We start from the raw sequence: 17,797 nt of genomic DNA on the forward strand, positions 1-17,797 counted from the left end.
GAATTTATGAATTTTTTTGGGGAGAGTTAACAACGGAATGTTAAATATCAGCGATAATCGGCAATTGATGAAATTTTTTTCTCGAGGGAACTTTAACAGATTTGGGGAGAAGTGGGTGGGCTAACTTTAGGGGATTTTACCCATAGAATGGGACTCATATAAATTTATCTTAATGGGGTAGGAAATATTATGGGTTACGTTAATTTATTTGACGTGATTTAGCGGATTGTGATGGGTTTTGTTTGGTGAAGAGAATTGAATCCGAATTGTTTGACCCATTGAGGTATATATTGTGGGTCAAGTTGATGTGATCCACAGGTTTCAATCAAACAAGTAACTGCATATGGGAGAAATATATTTGACCCAAATAATTCACTCAAATAATTTCATGTTAGCAAACTTCTCTGATTGCACAAATCTGGATGAAATTGTATGGGTCAAATGGTGAAGGTCAAATAGATTTGACCAACAGTATTCAGCCCATACTGATTCATTTTATGGTAGCAGCTGGACTTCATTTGTTATAATAATTTAGGTGGGAACGTGTAGGTCAAAACTGACGATATAAATCTTATAGGTAAAGCTCTTCAACGATAAATAACAACAAATCAAAGGGGTCAATTACGCCAGATTAAATATCTTGAATCAACCACACATGAACCCCCAAAAATACTCCCGGGAGTGTTTGAATTCCGGACAAAGAAAAAATATATTATAAAATTAATTCTGACAGATAAATTCACTCACCCCTGACCACTTATTTCATTTTTTACGTGTGCATCATGCACCCCTGACTCGAAAAAAAAAAATGAAAATTATTAAATCACTGTAAAACGCAGAACATGGAGGTCACAAATGCCAAACACACCGCGTACAATCCTCGAGCAAGGATAGACATATAGGGACATTGCCGGTGGGTTGGAGGGTGGATTGGGGGTTGAAGAGGGAAATATGAGGTATAGAGAGGGATACACTGAAACCAACGGCCGACAACAGGCAACATTCGTGCTTTTTGATCGTTCAAATGGAAAATTGTATTTTCAAAATCAATTAATATCCAACCCAGGGTAATAATACACTGGTTAATGATTGTGCGAACGCTGCCACATACCACTGGACTCTCTCTTCACTAGAATAGCGCGAGCCCTCAGGCTCAACGATGTATATATTTCCCATTCCCATCCCTTCAGCGAAATACTCAATTCTGTCTTTTTGAGGAAAATATGGTTGAGTATTTTTAATTGATCAATAAACTTCAACAAAAACGTTAATTTGAATTTCATTTGCAATTTCATGATTTCACGGTTAATTATTAATTCAATAATAATTATTTCACGGTGATAACAATTACAATCATATTTCAATTTTAATTTTTCCTCCAATTGTTTGTAATTTACACATTTGGGATTTTTTTTTCTGTTTTCGTTTTAATGATATTTGCCACGCGGTGGCAATAAAAAGAGTTCTCGTGTCTTGATTAATTTTCAGTCTCGTTATTATTCCAAACGAATGATGGCCGGGTGGTGTTGGATGAGGCCTCGACGCGTCGAGGCGCCACATCGATCATCGCTCGTGACAATTCGACTGTCTCGGAGAGCTGATAGTTGTGTCCTGGTAATACACAACTGCGAGTCAGCCCAAAAGGCGCATTTTTTTTTTCGGTTCAATGTCCATTAAACGTTAATGATGCGGATGTAGATGAAATTCGCTGAAAGAATGGTTCATGAAAAGGAGTTTTCATCGGGCGCGTTCACTGTTGCAGACTATGATCCACATGATTTGATGGCACCACTTAATTCGTGCTCGAATATCGTGTGAATTTCCCAAGGTCTCAAAACTCAATTCTATTTTTAAATCGTACGTAAGTGGACGGCCCGGACTGCACGACAAATCACCCATCCATCGTGAGACACATACAATGCCACTCTCTCATTTATTCTTTCAGCCAAATTCATGACTGTCTTATTCTCTCATCTGGTGAACGTATCAAGTGTGAATTGTTTTACACTTTGGTATACGAATCACGTTCGTGGATTTTCTATAGACGATATTTTCGGATGTGTGACGTGAGGCTAAATATAAGGATGAATAGTATCAATCTTTTTACTTTTTTTTTTCGAGATGTCAAATCAAAAGCGTGAGTTCATTTATTCTTAATATCAGGGACTGCTCTGGAATGTCAGTGCGTGAACGTTAATGAGGGGCGATGAATGATATTCGTGTCTTTATGGCGAAAAATTATATTCATATTTCATAAACATGAGCCAATTAGGAATATCATTTGAAGAAGGCTGTGCTTTAAATCTGTTAAATTTATTTCATTTGTTGAATTGTTAATTTCATAGAATTCGGTTTTGCCCCGCGTGAGAGTTCCCCTTATCCTCTCTTCCGATGCAACGATAATTTCCAACAATGGCATCACTAATTTTATACAAAAATTCGAGAAGCGTAATAATTGTTATAATAATGGCCCTTCCATTATTTTTTCAACTCCATCGAATGTAATCTGTCATCCAGTATATTCCAAAATATATACATACACGTGAATATCAGAGATAATGGGTGAAATGCCAGAGAAAACGTCAATCGATCGATTCATTCGGCCATCAATCAGGCAAATGTCGGGGAATAATCGATGGACGTGACAATTCGAGTTGAGCGGCGATGAGGCTGGCGAATAAACCGGAGCAAACATTCAAGTAACCGATCAATCAACTTGCGAAACGACTCTCTCGCGCATCTTTCTGAAACGCGGCCCATTAATGGAGTGAACAATAAAACTCCCGTTGAATGGACGAGCGTTTGGTTTTATTTCTAGTTTAAATGCACTGCGAGAAAATGCTGGGGAGTTTATTTGTTCTTTTCTGTTGCGTTGATATGCGTGCGTATTGAATCAATTTACAAATGGACAGAACATAAAATTTTCACTGAAATATAAAGAATTTCTGAACCGAAAGTAAATTCCTGTTTAGAAATATCTTTAGAATACGATAGAAAAATATTTTCCAGAGTAAAATCCCAAGGAATTCGCTGGGTCTTTCGATTTTAATTTAATCAAAAATGGCAGAAGTACACGATCCCAAGTACTTGGGTAATTTCTCTTGAACTTTTCTCTCCATATGGGCAAACAAATAATGACATAAATACATTTCCAATTAACGCACTTCCGCGCATGTACAGTATTGGCGATTAGATATGACCCTTATAATTTATCCCATTCGCCATCCCAACAGGCATTTCCCATTCACCATTCCCGGTTGTTATTATCGTCGATGATTTAGACATAATCCAAATGAAATTGAAAAAAAAATCAACTCCGTCATCCAATATTTCCTTTTACCCAACTCTCTCCGTGGAAAATTCATATCCACACGCAATTGCAATTGTGTGTACACATACCTATCGGGGCAACTTGCAAGGTCGATGTTCGCTCGGGCATTAAGTCTCTTTATCGCCACCGAACCGGTGAAACATATACACGGGGCCATTGACTCACAGACCCGATCGATAACGCAGCTCGATAAAACGAAGCGAATAAATAAGTTAAATGTGATTTTTGAGATTTACAATCCATGATAAAATACAACTCGATTTACAAATAATTTTAAGGATTTTTTTTTCTTCTCATGTTTATGCATCACATGCGCGTGTTTTATACGTATGCTATTGCATTGATGTGCAATGAAATTTTATGAGAGAATCTGAGGATATTGTAAATTTCATGAAGATCCATGGACTTGGGAATTTGATTGAATATGGAATAATTCGGTGAAGGAACAAAAATAATTGAAAAGAAAAATATAAGTAATTTCCAGTATAAATATTGATCGGACGGTCAAATCAATTCATTTGGGCGGAGCCAGAATAATTCAAGTGCGAGCACCAGAACTTTTTTCTGATTTACCGCAACGAATTCCTATCGCACTCAGTAAAATTTCGGGTGCTGGTACCAGAAACGATCTCTAAACCTGAACCTGGCGCCTGGACCCGGAGAATTCCCCTGTCAGCCCCCGCATTTTGACCGGGTGTCACCAGAATTTTTCCCACTGAATCGAAAAAAAAATCTGGTGTCACACGTGAGTCTTTTCGAGTCAGTCCAAATGAATTTCCTCTATCACGGTATTCACGGAATTTTTGCCGGATTTTTTTCTCCGTTTATAGGTGTCATTTTTAGATGTATAAGAAGATTCCTGTTTTACAACATGCGCACACATAGACCTTATGTAATACATAGTAGTACGGAGAGGAAAGAGCGTGCGGTTCCGTTGGCTGCCTGCATGAATGGAGCACGAGGTATTGCCTCCTTCTCCCTTCCCCCCTTCCGTTACATTTTAATATACCTATATATAGAGGCCTCATCCACGACCTGCCTCAAATACTCCAATCTTGAATATCCTATTCCCGTGAGCCATTCAAAACTCCGGCCCAAACTAGTTTCATGTTTTTCTTTCCAAATGACAGCTTTGTAATCGCGCAGATTTAAGTTTTTAATTTTTCATATTTAACATTTTATATATTTATTCTGTACTAATGCGGATCTATATGACTTTTAAAAGTGTTCGGTTAATCAATGTAGGTAACGATCGACTATTGATGTATCATCGGAGACATCAAAGATGTCCAAACTTGATGAAAAACGAGGTTCACCAGAAATCAGTTCACATTACACTATTTTCCTTCTGTATTTTCTCGCTCATTTTCCGCTGTCCTTGAAATACATTAGACGGGTATTGATTGAGGCCATGCCTTCTGCATTATCTATTGATTCAACTGATGCAGTCTGATGCTTGTTAATAACTTGGTCAAGTTGGTTGAGGTGGGGATAACGCGAGTGTTAGAAGGGAAGCGATAAAAAAATGGCGTTTAAAAGGCTCAGGTGCAAGTGTCTTGTATGTCCGGCTTGAGATATCGTATTTCCAAATGCTTTCTCGGGTGGCCCTCCCCCCTTGTCTTCAGTAACCGTGAAATTCGAAACTCCTGAGCCGACGACTTTTCCACCTATAAAAAATCCCGGTTGTGAGGCCTCACTTGTTTTTGAATTTCCCGCCTCGAATGTCTTTCTCATGAGGGTATAATTTAGGTGATCAATTTAATTTATGTGCTTGTGCTCCTGCCAATAGGACGAGACGTCGAGACAGACATCCTTTTTGACCAAATACGTAATCCCTCCATCTTGTTATTCGCCATTTCTTCTCTCTGTCTCTTCTGAAAAAATTACAATCGTGATTAGCATGACTCTTGACAAAAGGGCAGATGATTTTATTTTAATTATCTCCAAATATGCTCTGCATTCTTTAATTTTCCACGATGATAAAGAGGAATCCCACAACTAATGATTGACCAGCGTGTCCAATACGCTGCCACCACGAATGATTGACGGTTGAGTATAGTCATCATAGCAAGCTATCTCGTCATTGTCGAAGGATGATTGGCTGAATGCGTATTTGTTTCGTGACGCAGCAACGGCGCATGAAAAGTTGGCGGAGTCATGTGTTATAGGGGCCAATGTGACTCTCACCAATGCACCAACCCACACCAATACCTGGATGCTACGTCACCCTCGGATCCTTTTTGGTTCGCCGATGAGTGCTGTTTGGTGAAAAGAGAAAGGAGAGGCGGGGAGGGGGGAGGGGGCAGGGTCTCATCGGTTGGACAAAATGAGAAGAAGTCCATGGGCGCCGTCGCGCTATGCCAGGAATAATAAATAATAAATGTACGGTATGGTGGCGGCAGTTACAGCAGCACAAGAGTAGATTGATGGCTGGGCCATGACTGACGTTCCATCAATCACCAGTTGAGCTGTTTCGTTCCCTTGAAAAGGGGGATAGGAGTGACCGGAAACGGTATAGGAGTGCATTCAGCGTTCGCTGGGTAATAACTGTCATTAAAGTTGGCGAAAGTAGTGGGATTGATGCATTATTCGTTGTCCTCAATCATTTTTAATTTTGATTAGTATGAATTTCCCGCCAAAAAGAAGACAAATGGCGAAGTGGATAGAGTGACAGGGCCTGAGGGTGAAGAGGGTCAGGTGTGACGTAGAATCTCATGACATGGCTACGTTGCTTGAAAATTTTAAAGAAATACTGCCAAATTTTTTTGTACAACTTTTGTTCTGTCTTTGAATGTTGAATTCCCAAATGTCTAATATCTCTCCGTCAACATCATCTCCGTATTCTCATGCCCCTGGCATATCTACTGGAATTCACGAGGTTTCCTCCCCATCGTTGATGATCTGTCCATGACGTTGCCAGTTGCATTTCTCCTTTATACTCCCCTCGTGGTTTAAAAACTCACCGTCGAAGAGTATTGTCAGGATCAACTCGAAAATGATTGTCGGCGGGATCGATTCAACGATAGCATCGGCCTTATTGGCCACCGCTACCTCGGACATTGCTATAATAAAACCCTATTTTGTTGGTGAAGTATATCCTTACAAGCGATAATCGTGTCGATACAACCTCAACTCGTAACCAGTCATCTTGTTCGGCTTCTCTTCTTCCGGTTTTATCCCGTGACATGACGCTAATGACATCACGTTGGTATATACCGTTGTTGGTGGGATCGATTGGTCAGTTACTGGTTGGGTATCAGCTTGAAGGCATCGATTTCCGTCAGTAACATATCTAGCGAGCAATACATGCTCAAGCAACTCACCACATATCTTCAGGACTGAAGAATGCTCTTCAGATGAAGTCAATTTGATGCTGAATATTTCTATTTCCCTCAACCTTTCAAGTGAACTACTAAATCACAAACAACAAATTCATCCATCACTGAATTTGAAAAAGCCTCTTGCTCCTGTCTGGTAGCCGATTTAATCAACATTTGTAAATGTTGGCATCTGTCAAGTCAACATTTCTCTGCCCGACCCTATCGCAACTCAATACGAACAAACTCACTTAACAAAACCTCAACAATAATTCATCACAACATTTAAACCTGAGTTGGAAATGGTGAAGAGTCGTGTCAATGAAAAGTACAACGTTAAGTTGACGTACCTCAACTTTTACCGAGTGTTGAATTTTCATTTATTGACTTTGCTGGTGGTGAAATGTCATATATTAGGCTGTCGCATGTTAATTAGACATCCAATCTTCACGAAGAAACAAAATTTACCCCGCCCTCCCAGCAATAGCTCCGCAACAATCCCTGAAATTTCAAGCTATCCCAAAGAGTCCAGACACGAGATTCTGAACCGATTTCTGGAAAAATGGAGGCATCGCGATGATTTCGCGGAATTTCATCAATCACCTACCCCTCTACCACCCCTCCGATATATCTCCCGATGCCCGATGAGATAGCAAAGTGGATCTAATTCTCAGCCATGGGATTTCACGAAAAAAAGGGTTATAACAACGCCAATAACAATCTCCTGTGCGGTCTGTTCCCCCCCTCATCCCCCACCCCCCATTCTTTTCTTAATCCTGATCATGGACGTGATACAAAGCTAATGATCGCAGAGTAGAGCGCTGAGACGTCGACGTTGAAACATCCTAATCATCGTAGATGGCTGGGGATAAGCCATCCAACGGTGGACCGAACTGATGCTGTATTATTACGGACAAGGTGGGTTATCTACGCGTGTCCTATTACGGGGATGATTATTCCATGGGCATGGACGTTGTTAGAAAATGATATGGAGTGGGGAATTGAGGGCTGTAGCAACGGAAAAGGGGGGGAGGGAGGGATCGGCAATGGTGGTGTGGTGTATACCGCAACGAGAATGAAGCACCTGAAAGAGTAAAGAAGATCGTCGTGAAGGTGGATAACAAGTACGACAATGACAAACCACCAACGGAGTGGGAAGAGTGAGTACAGTTAAGTAGATATAAAGGAGAGCGTTACTGGACGTGAGTTCAATACGCGGTACTCGAGAGCCGGCCTGTCACTGACATTGCTGAGCCGTCGGTGCGCAATCCAAAACTGACCGCGACAGCTTTTGCCTAGTCCCTCTACCTCAGGACACCCCTCAACCCCACCTCCCCCCTCGCGTTTTGTTGGATATAACCAGCAACCACAATGCCGGAAACTTATACTAGGCAGACGATTGATCCGTCTTGGACACTCACCATATGTCATGGACAATGGGGTGGGGAGAATTTGGGAAATATTTTTTTTTTTATTTTTCATTTCATCTTGCTGCTTCATTCAGAAAGGGCTCGAAACTCGGAACTGGTTTCTGTGACAAAGTCATTAGAAATGAAATCGATTTTTATTGATTTCCACGATTGCACGGAAATCGTGGGTTCCAGTTGTTCGGGGGACATGACAAAATAGATTTGAAAGGAAAGGAGATTTATAATGATTTTTTTTTCTTGTATTTGAGATTCTAAAAATATAAACTGTGAATCGAATGTACTCGGTGATGGCTACACCACTTGTCATGATTTTAATTCATAAACAAACTAGTGCCATATGCACATATGTGCGAAATTAGAATTGAAAATTTTTATATTTGGTATCTTGAAATTGTGTAGACTTATGGTACTCTAGGGACTCTCTGGTTTATTTTCTAATTTCGCCAGGGGACGCTTCAACGCAACGAGCGCCTTATCTCCACTACACCTTGGCCTGCAAAATGGACCTATCAGCCGTTACTGTCCGTCGGACGTGGGTGGGAAGAGGGGGGACTGTGGCTAAATAAACCAGGGCTCGTGACGTTTCCCTCTTGTTTTCCCTTTTGGGGGTGGGGATCGGGGGTAAGATACGTGCATGGAGGTAATTACGCTGGGATTGTACACCTGCCAGGCTTTGTTAACCTCGTGAGCATTAATTTTTCGCGATAACTTTCATTTTTAATTGAGGGAATTATTTTTGGTCTCGTGTGGAAGCACTGCGATTTGGTCGAATTTGAGTTTACAGTTTTTCTTTTGGGGATCAATTTGAGGCAGATGAATAGCTCCGAGGGGAGACAAATTTAAATAAAAATCGCTCGATCAAATCGTGAACGTTTCAAAGCACAATCTGCTAACGAAGTCAAGTTTGGCGGAATATCATTCCCCTCCCGGTGGGAGAAACTTTACCTAACCGAAAGGGAATTTTTAAGCTCATAGATAGACGTCTCGTATGACAGAACTTGTGCTGATTTTTTAGGTGATTTTTTTATTAAACTATTCCCCTTTAATACAAGTTCAAAAATAATCTGGATTTCTGATCTAGTTTAAGAATTTCTCAATGTTTGATGCACGTGAGAACCTCGAAGACATTTCGTATGCCTAGACGTGACACCCATGACACTTTGAGTATTACCATTTATCACATAATAGTGCATCCACTTAGGTGAAAAATCCATCCACATGTTGTCTGGAAATAATTCACCAAAAAAAAAACCTCGTCAAAAGCGATTTATAATAGTTTTAATGTGTCATGCCCACGAAAATGTGAAATTGTCAGTCCTGGGCTTTTATAAATGTAACAGGGAGCAATAAAGACACACGATGGATTAGTTGTGGGCCTCGGAATTCCACCACGCTGGTGAGATCTATTCCTGGGTGATTTGAAGTCGGGCACGCGCGTCCAATGAATCAATCGTCTTTCCATCTACTCCATTTTCTTCGTCATTTTAAGAGTGAGAAAGGAAGCGAGTTTATTGTACTGAAATCCAGAACACTGGTACTGGAATCAGGAACTCTGGGTTCTTAAAATAAGAACCAGCGGGGGCAATCTAATGTTGCGTCACGGGTTCGTGAAGCGGGAGCAGTTCTGGAAGTGGCGATGATGCACGAGGGAATCGCCGATATGGTAGTTTTACCCCACCTCCTTTCGTAATATGGACTATGGTAAATACATACACACTCTGGTAATTGAATGGTGTACTAACGTGGCCGGTTCGCGTCACCCATTGTACCCAGGTAGCTAGAGCCGCCTGGACGAACCAGGATTTCACCTCATGATTTATGTTTTTGAGTGCATTATATTGTCAATTTCAAAACTGATATGTTTCTGTTCTGATGAATTCGAAGGAATATGTGGCCGATTATGAGGGAGACGTTTCTTTTTCCTGAGACACCACGTACATGCCATAAATAGTGTCCTCTTGCGTCTCTTCCTGTCTTCCGGGGAATCCACATACACAGGGCTCTCGTCTTCCGCGTATCGTCGGGATTTTCCAATATTCCAAACTGCACTGATTCCATCTGCGTCCTCAGACTCACTCGACCCCTCACCTCACCCCTCCTGCCGATGTCTGCCAGCCACCGATTACTTTTTTACATGTCTTCATATTGATCCTGGTACACGGAGGAGAGTATTCAGTAAAATTACGAAACTATTCGCGTAAACCGCAATAAGAAATTATTGTTTTAGCGGTAAAGGCTGATGGACGGAGAGGCTTTTCTTATAAATTTTTCTTCGTGTGAGCCATCAGTTTTATTTGGTAACTTATCCATCACTTTCAAGCGATGTGAGTTGTACGTTGGATAATTTAGTAAAATACGTCCAAAATATTGAATTCTACTCCACATGAGCAATTCAAATCGCTAATTATTTAAATTGTAATCGGGGAGGTTACCAGATGATAATTATTGGCTCTAATCCCATTCACTATTGTTATTGTTTATTTCTCACGGTTACCATTTTTACACCAAGGCTTTCCCGTCTCTCTGGAATATAAGTTGAAATATTCCACTTCATTTTACTCTTTAACTACAAAGGAGAGTGTGTTTATGTAGTAATGAGGTTTAAGTAATTGTTCAATTTGATGTAACAATCATTTACTCGGACCTATACGAACGAAAATAGCAAAATTTTGCTTGTGGATTACGTTTCGAAACGTGACTTTTGCGTTTTTCTTTCCACCTAAAAATTTCATTAAAAAATGTCCAAAACTCCAGTCCTCAACCGCATATTCACCAGAAGCCAGGATACCCCGCGTCCCCGAACCTCAAACGTCACCCCAGGAAATACGACCACGAGGTAATCGCAGTCATGCGCAGTCACGAAATTGCAGAATTGTTGTGCGTCGACCTTTACCCGCCAACCTCACTCTCGTGTTTTCTTCTCCCCCCCGTCTGTTTGATCTCCCTCTCTTCCACGGCGCGTAGCTACAACGCCGTCGCCAACCCTGACCTGATTTATGGGATTCTGGAAGCGTCTACTCTCGAGGCAAGGTTCACGTGCTATAAGCTGTACCGCGTTTCTCCGTTTCCGCTGGCTAGCGTGTCTCGTTCCTCCCCTCTTTCCCTCCTCTCGATCTCTTTCATATGCGACGTCTTTTACCCTCTCCCCCTTCTCCTGCCACCCCTCCCTATCCGCGGCGTCTTTTACTCCCTCCCTTTCCCTTATCCGCCCCTCCTGTGCCCACAGAGAGACAGCTGGTTAATGTTTCAACAAGCACAAATTACACTTGCAAGTTTGCTTTCCTGTCTTTTATGCACTCTCTGGACGAGAGTGAAAATTTTCACGGCTCCTTACCAAGAATGAGTAGCAACAACCCTGACGAGACGAGCCTCGGGGAGACGAGTAGAGTAAAAATTGCCACAGAAATTGCGATAAACTTTACAAGGACTGGAATTTTTTGTTTGTCATTCTCATGTCGTTCTCTGCCTGTCCTACCGTCAGATTTTTTAACAAAAATTTGGCTCTATGCACTACCCCAAAATGCAGTCATACTAAGACATGTATAACTGACCGATATGCATCCCTACCATTTTCTCTTCCAGGGAAAAAAATTCCAAAAAAAACCGTCTCAATATTCCTCTCTGCAACCGGAAAAATCGACCCCAGATCTCTCCCCCGCACTCCCCTCCACGACAAAAGGCCAAGAGAGTGATTTGTGTCGTTGGCCATTCTTCTGAACGTCACCAACCAAAACTCCGTTTTTCCGCTCACCCCTGGTCTCTCTCTCTCTCCCTCTCTCTTTCACTTGCACTCCTTTCGTCCCCCCTTCTCCCTCCCCCCCATTCCACAATGGTTCATGTATACGGGCGTATACCTTTTCCCCTCTTTCTCCTCCAGATATGGCGCTGGTAATATACGATCTCTGCATCTGTTCCCAGAGTGACGCAACGTCCCGCCATAGATCACACCCAGGGCTTTTAGAGAGTGAAGGCTGTTAAGGAGAGAGCGTGGCGAGGGTGTTCTACGCGAAGAGACAAAGATATAGTTGGCTATAGTTATATACATCCACGTACACGTGGAAGAGGGATGGGAAGGAGGGGGAGGGGGGGGGGCGAGAGCAAAAAGACCGACAGAAGGGCCGTCAGGGTGACGTACGGTTACTGTTAAAACTCGGGATGGCGTCGGGATGTACCACGTTAAAGAAGAACGGTGAGTGCACCCAGTGACTCTCCTCGGTCACAAGCTGGGAGGGGGAGTGTATGGAGGAGGCACAGGGGATTGGCGAGGCGACAGATAGCCGCGACTCATCGCACACTCCACTCACTTATACATCCGCAGCTCTTCGGATATAAGTTTTCCTCTTGATGGTAGCCTTCTTACCTTGTAGGTATAGTTGTGAGAGAGATATTTATGATGTCTCAGTTCGTTTCCTGGTAGTGGTTTCTGATGCTGGTGGAGGTGGAACTGGGATTTGGGGAAATGGGAAGAGGGGGGGTATGATGGTCTTGGGGTTATTTTGCCGGTAGTTGAGGAGAACGTCGTTGTTGGGTTATTGAACCACTCGTCAAGTCTTTTGCTCCTGGTTTTGACACTCCTTTTGTGAATTAGGCGCGCGCTTTATTTGAATTTGCCGCCTCGACTGTGGAGATATGGAGAATATGTTGACCAATGGGGAAGCAACGGTTTCCCTTGCGAGGTATTTGGAGTGAAATTAATGTTACAGTTTGATTCAAACGAATATTTTTTTTCTGACTCTCCACACACGCCCTCACTCCCCTGCCTATTCGACGAGAGCCCCTGAGTTAGAAGTCTCTCTTCACCCATGGCTAACGTAGAAGAGCCAACCGCACATCGCCAATGCCAGTGTACAGTCATATATCTCATTCCACCCTTATACCCGCCCCTCGGAAAACGGCCGCCTTTGTTTCAGATATTTATGAGGCGTTTTAATTCGCGCCCAACGTCAAGGCCCCCCCAACCCCTCCCCCTCTGCACTAGTCTCTCCCGAGGAGTGAGAGACTATTCCAAAGTAAAGCCGGTGTGGAGAGAGGTGGAAAGGAAAAGGGGGAATAATGGGAATAAGGGCGCACCGATAAAACTATATACCATCGCCCCCCCCTTCACCCCCTGTCGTTTTCCCCACCTCGCAGGGGCATTTTCGCGTACCACTACTATCGTACTGGGGAGTGATCTCACGAGTAGAGCGCAAACATACTCACATGAGGTCGTATATCTCTCTCCTCAATGGCCATGACGCACACCATCAGAGGGAGGAGAGGAGGCACTGCGTCACAGTCAATTTTCATGCTTTTAAATGTAACAAAAACACTTCACTGAATCTTTTTTCGAATATTTTTATTTCAAAAGACAGATAAATATTTTAAACATTGATGTTGATTCAATCGTCAAAGAGATAATTGCGCTTGGGCAGGTTTTTCCGTCAGAGTGAGGATGGCATTCGTCCTTCGGCGATGAGCGGACAGGGGGTTGGGGGGTGGGATGGGAATAAGTTGTAAAAACTCAAAAGGGCATGCGATCACAAAATAGTAATGCTATAGAGGAGAGTATATTTTCGTATAGAAGATTCTCAAGGACGTCTTAGGGTGCGGTCAGCGTCCTGGGCCTATGACCCAAGCGGTCCAGGAGCGCAGGTTCGAGTCCCGGTGATGAAGGATTTTTCCATCACCGAAAAGGGATTCCAGTGCATGTGGAGTTAGATGTAAGTTGGGTTAGAGGCAAGTGCGTGTAGGGAATTAGGCTGGGCCAAACTGGGCCCCAATGGGTTAGTTGGGCCCCCAGCCAACGGTCATACTATCTCGCCCCATGCAATTTAGTATTGAAGATTCTTTCAAAGAAGCTTAGAAAATATTTCAAATATATTTTTCTTTGCGATTCTCTCTGTGATGACTAATTTTGACGTGATTTTTATTCTGAATTTCAGGTAAGTAGTGGTCTCCAATCGTTCAAAAAGCAAGCGGCCGACTCGCCGCGCCGGACGGAAGATATGCGCAGCAAGCAACAACCCAGGCCCTCCTTCCGGTGGCCGCAGCAACGCGGCGATAACGTTACCGGTAAATATCCATCTAAAACCCCAAATTCAATAGAATGAACTCCCCAAAAAAACCCCATTGAAGTCGTCCAAAAAATAGACTAGTCGATTATTTTTGCACGAGATCATGATGAAACCACAACTTCCCTGAAACGGTTATGCCTTTTTGTCTCCGAGATAGCCTGCACGTCTAGCCATAGCATCAGAAAATGTCTCGTCTATCTAGTCTGATGTTTTATCAGTGACACGTCAGAAACGCTGTTTTCAATGTGACACCGAAGGAACATGGCGGCTGGGGGATACGTACACAGGGAGTGCTTTGCGTGTTGTTTGCTTGTTCATGTTCTTGTTGTCTCTGTTCTCATTTTTTTTTCGATCGATTTCGGCATATTTTTCCTTAGGACATCGACGCAAGAGTGATCAAGTGTCTTTTTGTCCTGTCAATTATTGCATGATTTTTTATACCTTTTTATAACTAATGATAAGAGATAATCATATAAATATTGATGCTGAAGACATTGAACCTTCAATTCTTCAATTTGTTTTTCCAAAAAATGTTAGGCTTTTCCAAAATGGCCATCTGGAGAGCTTCCAGTTACCCCTGAAAATCTATCATCTCAAGGTACTACTGCCCCCCAAAATGAATCCTTAAAACAATGATCAGAAGGTTCTTTCAAAAATTTCTGAAAAATATTCCCGTCATTTTCATTCAAAATTATTCCGCGCATCTCCACAGCGTAAAGGATTCAATAAATGAAGTTCTCGATGGCGTCGTCTTTTTGTTCTCATTAAATCGACTCGTTTGATAAACTCACTCCACCCATCGCCGTCCATCCAATCTCCCGAGATATCGTGTGGCATCGGGCTCACTATTGGATATACGGTACACAGAGCATAGAAAAGAAAGATAGGCTAAAAAGAGAAATCACCGTACAAAAGATGGAGGAAACACCGGACACGACGCCGATTATTCGAGAGCACAAAAGGTAGTGAGGGGTCATGGTACCTGCAGGATAGATCAGACAGAAGTTTACCGAGTGGTTGGAGAGGAGTGAAGCGGGGTGGGGTGGATGGGGGGTGGAAATATGTCGTCAGTGAGTATGTACACACGTATGTACTATCTAACACATATGTAAAATAACACAAACACAATTGAAGAGAATTTCACGTAAGTCCGCCTCCGGCCAGTCGACGTTTCACGACTAGCTCACCCTCTCGCTCTCTGTCTCTCTTCTCTCCTGTCGGATTTTCGTATTGACAGATATTTAAATGAATATTCCTATGGTAGCTGATCCTCTTTGAAATCAAAGCAGCAGATTCGCCAGAGGGACAGTATTCAGTTATGGGGGGGAAAGATTCATTTAGACGCGCGCCAATATTCGCCTTCTCTGCATACGACTCAGTCTGTACAAAAAATATTTTTCGTCCATTCCGGTAGTGAGTTTTACCTCAGGGCCCCTCGGCTTTATGCCCAACCTTTCCACCTAATACTCAATTTTTATTCTATACTCTTGTTTGAGGTTATGTCATACGCATAAGCCAGTGATGAAATATGTGATTTTTCTGTGGTCGATTATTCCCTTGGGAAATTCATTGTTTTCGTGCCTAGAGATTTTTTTATAAAAATTATTCTACCTGTCTATCAAAGTGCATTATCTCTCGTTGTTTCCTCATTTCTACCTCGATATTTATGAAATATTTTGCACAGGATGATTAATTTTTATTCGAGGGGGAGAAGGTGATTTAGGGTAGAGTGTGTCACGTATAAATCGAAAAGTTGAATTTAAACGACTACAAAGTTTCCACGAGGAAATAAAAACACATAAAGATTTTAAAATGCATTTGTCCCACGAATAAATGCATTGTTGCATAATTTTTATATCACCCTTGGTTAACATTCCCCCATTGAAACGTTGTGTAATGCAGAATGTCGTGGGCCCACGAGTGTGTACCGTGTGGTTAGCAGTAGAGGGAGTGAGAGAGGGCACTTTACGTGCGTCATTTAAGAGAAGCTTAATGCCGCCGTAAAATGCAACCAAATGGCCCACCGACACTCGTCCCTTCATCTTTCACCTTATACCATAAGGCGGGTTTTATGTATTCAGGATGTTCGAATCTTTGCTCAATGAGGGAGTCAAAATGTGGCTACACACACAATATGTGGTATTTGTGAATTCCTTTGAAATATCAGGGGTAGTAACAATAAAGTTTACAGGCTTTTTTTTTATTGCCGTTGTTTGTGGCAAATATGACGGGATTATTGCTATTTAATTGGCTGATGATCAAGTTTACGAATGGGAAAGGCATATTTTAGTATTACAATTTTTTCTTCGAAGATTTTTTTTTATTTGCGAGTTAATTCATATATATAACTGAGGACGACTGTTGTGCCCATAATATATCCATATACTCTTGGCAAAATGCTATGGCAATTTCATCTTATAATTTTTCTGCTGCAAAATATCTCAAGCCAACGATTTTTGGATTCTCAGAGTGAATAGTTCACCCAATTATTCTTGCACCAACGTTGAGCCAACATTGGACCAGCCGGACGCCAACGCTGAGCCGACATCGATCCTACAGTTTTAGAAATTCTTTCCTTAAATCATTATCTCCCCTTGATTTTTTTTGTCGAAAAATTGAAATGCTTTTTCTATACTCCGGGATTAAATACTCACTCCTGCAGTCAGAAAATATTAGACGTAATGAAGGATTTTGCAATGGGCGTGACGCCGTGGGAACAAAAAATATACGTGCGAAACGCAACAAAATGTTTTGCTGTTTAATGGAGAAGAAATATCCAAGTATTGTTATGTACAAAGCCCCCGCGGCTTGACGTGTCCCTCTCCTGTTGGAATAGTCTCCTCGATTCTCGACTCCCGGCATTTTAATCCACCGACGTTACAGCTCTATCTACCTCATCCCCCCGTCCTCTCGCTATTTCCCAAAGAATAATTAGCCCGAAAATTTGTTGCGAACGTGGAGAGCAGGCGAATTGCCACGAAACGCAACAAAAGAACGAAAATATTAGTTGTCTGAGGCTGTCTCGGGCTTTTCATTTCTCCGCGGACAAAAATGTGTCACATTTTCGCTTAGTGACGTGGCAACTAACCTGTTGCCGCGACTATGGAAATAGGAGGAAAAGAATTTGTGGTTGTATTCAATTTTTTTTCTCTTCCAATATTTTTGGATATCACTGTGAAAACAAGTGGAACGTTGATTTTATCCTCGAATATGGCTGGTTTTGATAATAAATTAGCGATTCGGGGATTCCGAAAAAAATTATCCATTCGATTTTGCAGGAAAGAGTCAACGGAATTGCCAGTTTCTCTTAAAATGCTCGTAACCTTCATTTTTTAAGGACAAAAACGTGACAATTATTTTATTTATATGAATTATTAGGTGATAATGAATGGAGATTGTCAAGTTCCCTTGTACATTCGGAGAATTTCTTCAAAATTGTGGAAATGCAGTCTCTTTTGATGGAATTGTTTCGAAATTTAGAGGAATCCAGAGAAATCCACCTGCTAGCACCGGAATTTTGGATGAAAATTCCAGTGGTGACACGTGAATTCTTCTGGATCAGCCCAAAATGAGTCCATTTTACCATGTCCCCATGGTGGAAATTTTTCACGTGGAGACAGGGAAAAAATGCGCGAAAAATTTCCAATTCACCATAATATCCTTTAA

At 41.9% G+C, this 17,797-nt stretch overlaps 2 protein-coding genes across 6 annotated transcripts in view; one reads left to right on the forward strand and one right to left on the reverse strand.

Moving 5' to 3' along the window:
* Positions 1-17,797, forward strand: part of LOC135161293 (protein tiptop) — a 124,765-nt gene that overhangs the window by 80,562 nt on the left and 26,406 nt on the right. For 3 of the 5 annotated variants that reach the window (XM_064118730.1, XM_064118732.1, XM_064118731.1), the window contains exon 2: positions 14,000-14,129. The exons of the other annotated variants lie outside the window; for them this stretch is intronic. In XM_064118730.1, coding sequence (XP_063974800.1) covers positions 14,000-14,129 — 130 coding nt within the window. The remainder of the gene's footprint in view (positions 1-13,999; positions 14,130-17,797) is intronic. 5 annotated transcript variants of the gene reach the window in all.
* Positions 1-17,797, reverse strand: part of LOC135161295 (zinc finger protein 91-like) — a 91,881-nt gene that overhangs the window by 64,053 nt on the left and 10,031 nt on the right. The gene's annotated exons all lie outside the window — the stretch shown is intronic.

This window comes from Diachasmimorpha longicaudata, chromosome 4 (genome assembly GCF_034640455.1).
Source record: "Diachasmimorpha longicaudata isolate KC_UGA_2023 chromosome 4, iyDiaLong2, whole genome shotgun sequence".
NCBI lineage: Eukaryota > Metazoa > Arthropoda > Insecta > Hymenoptera > Braconidae > Diachasmimorpha > Diachasmimorpha longicaudata.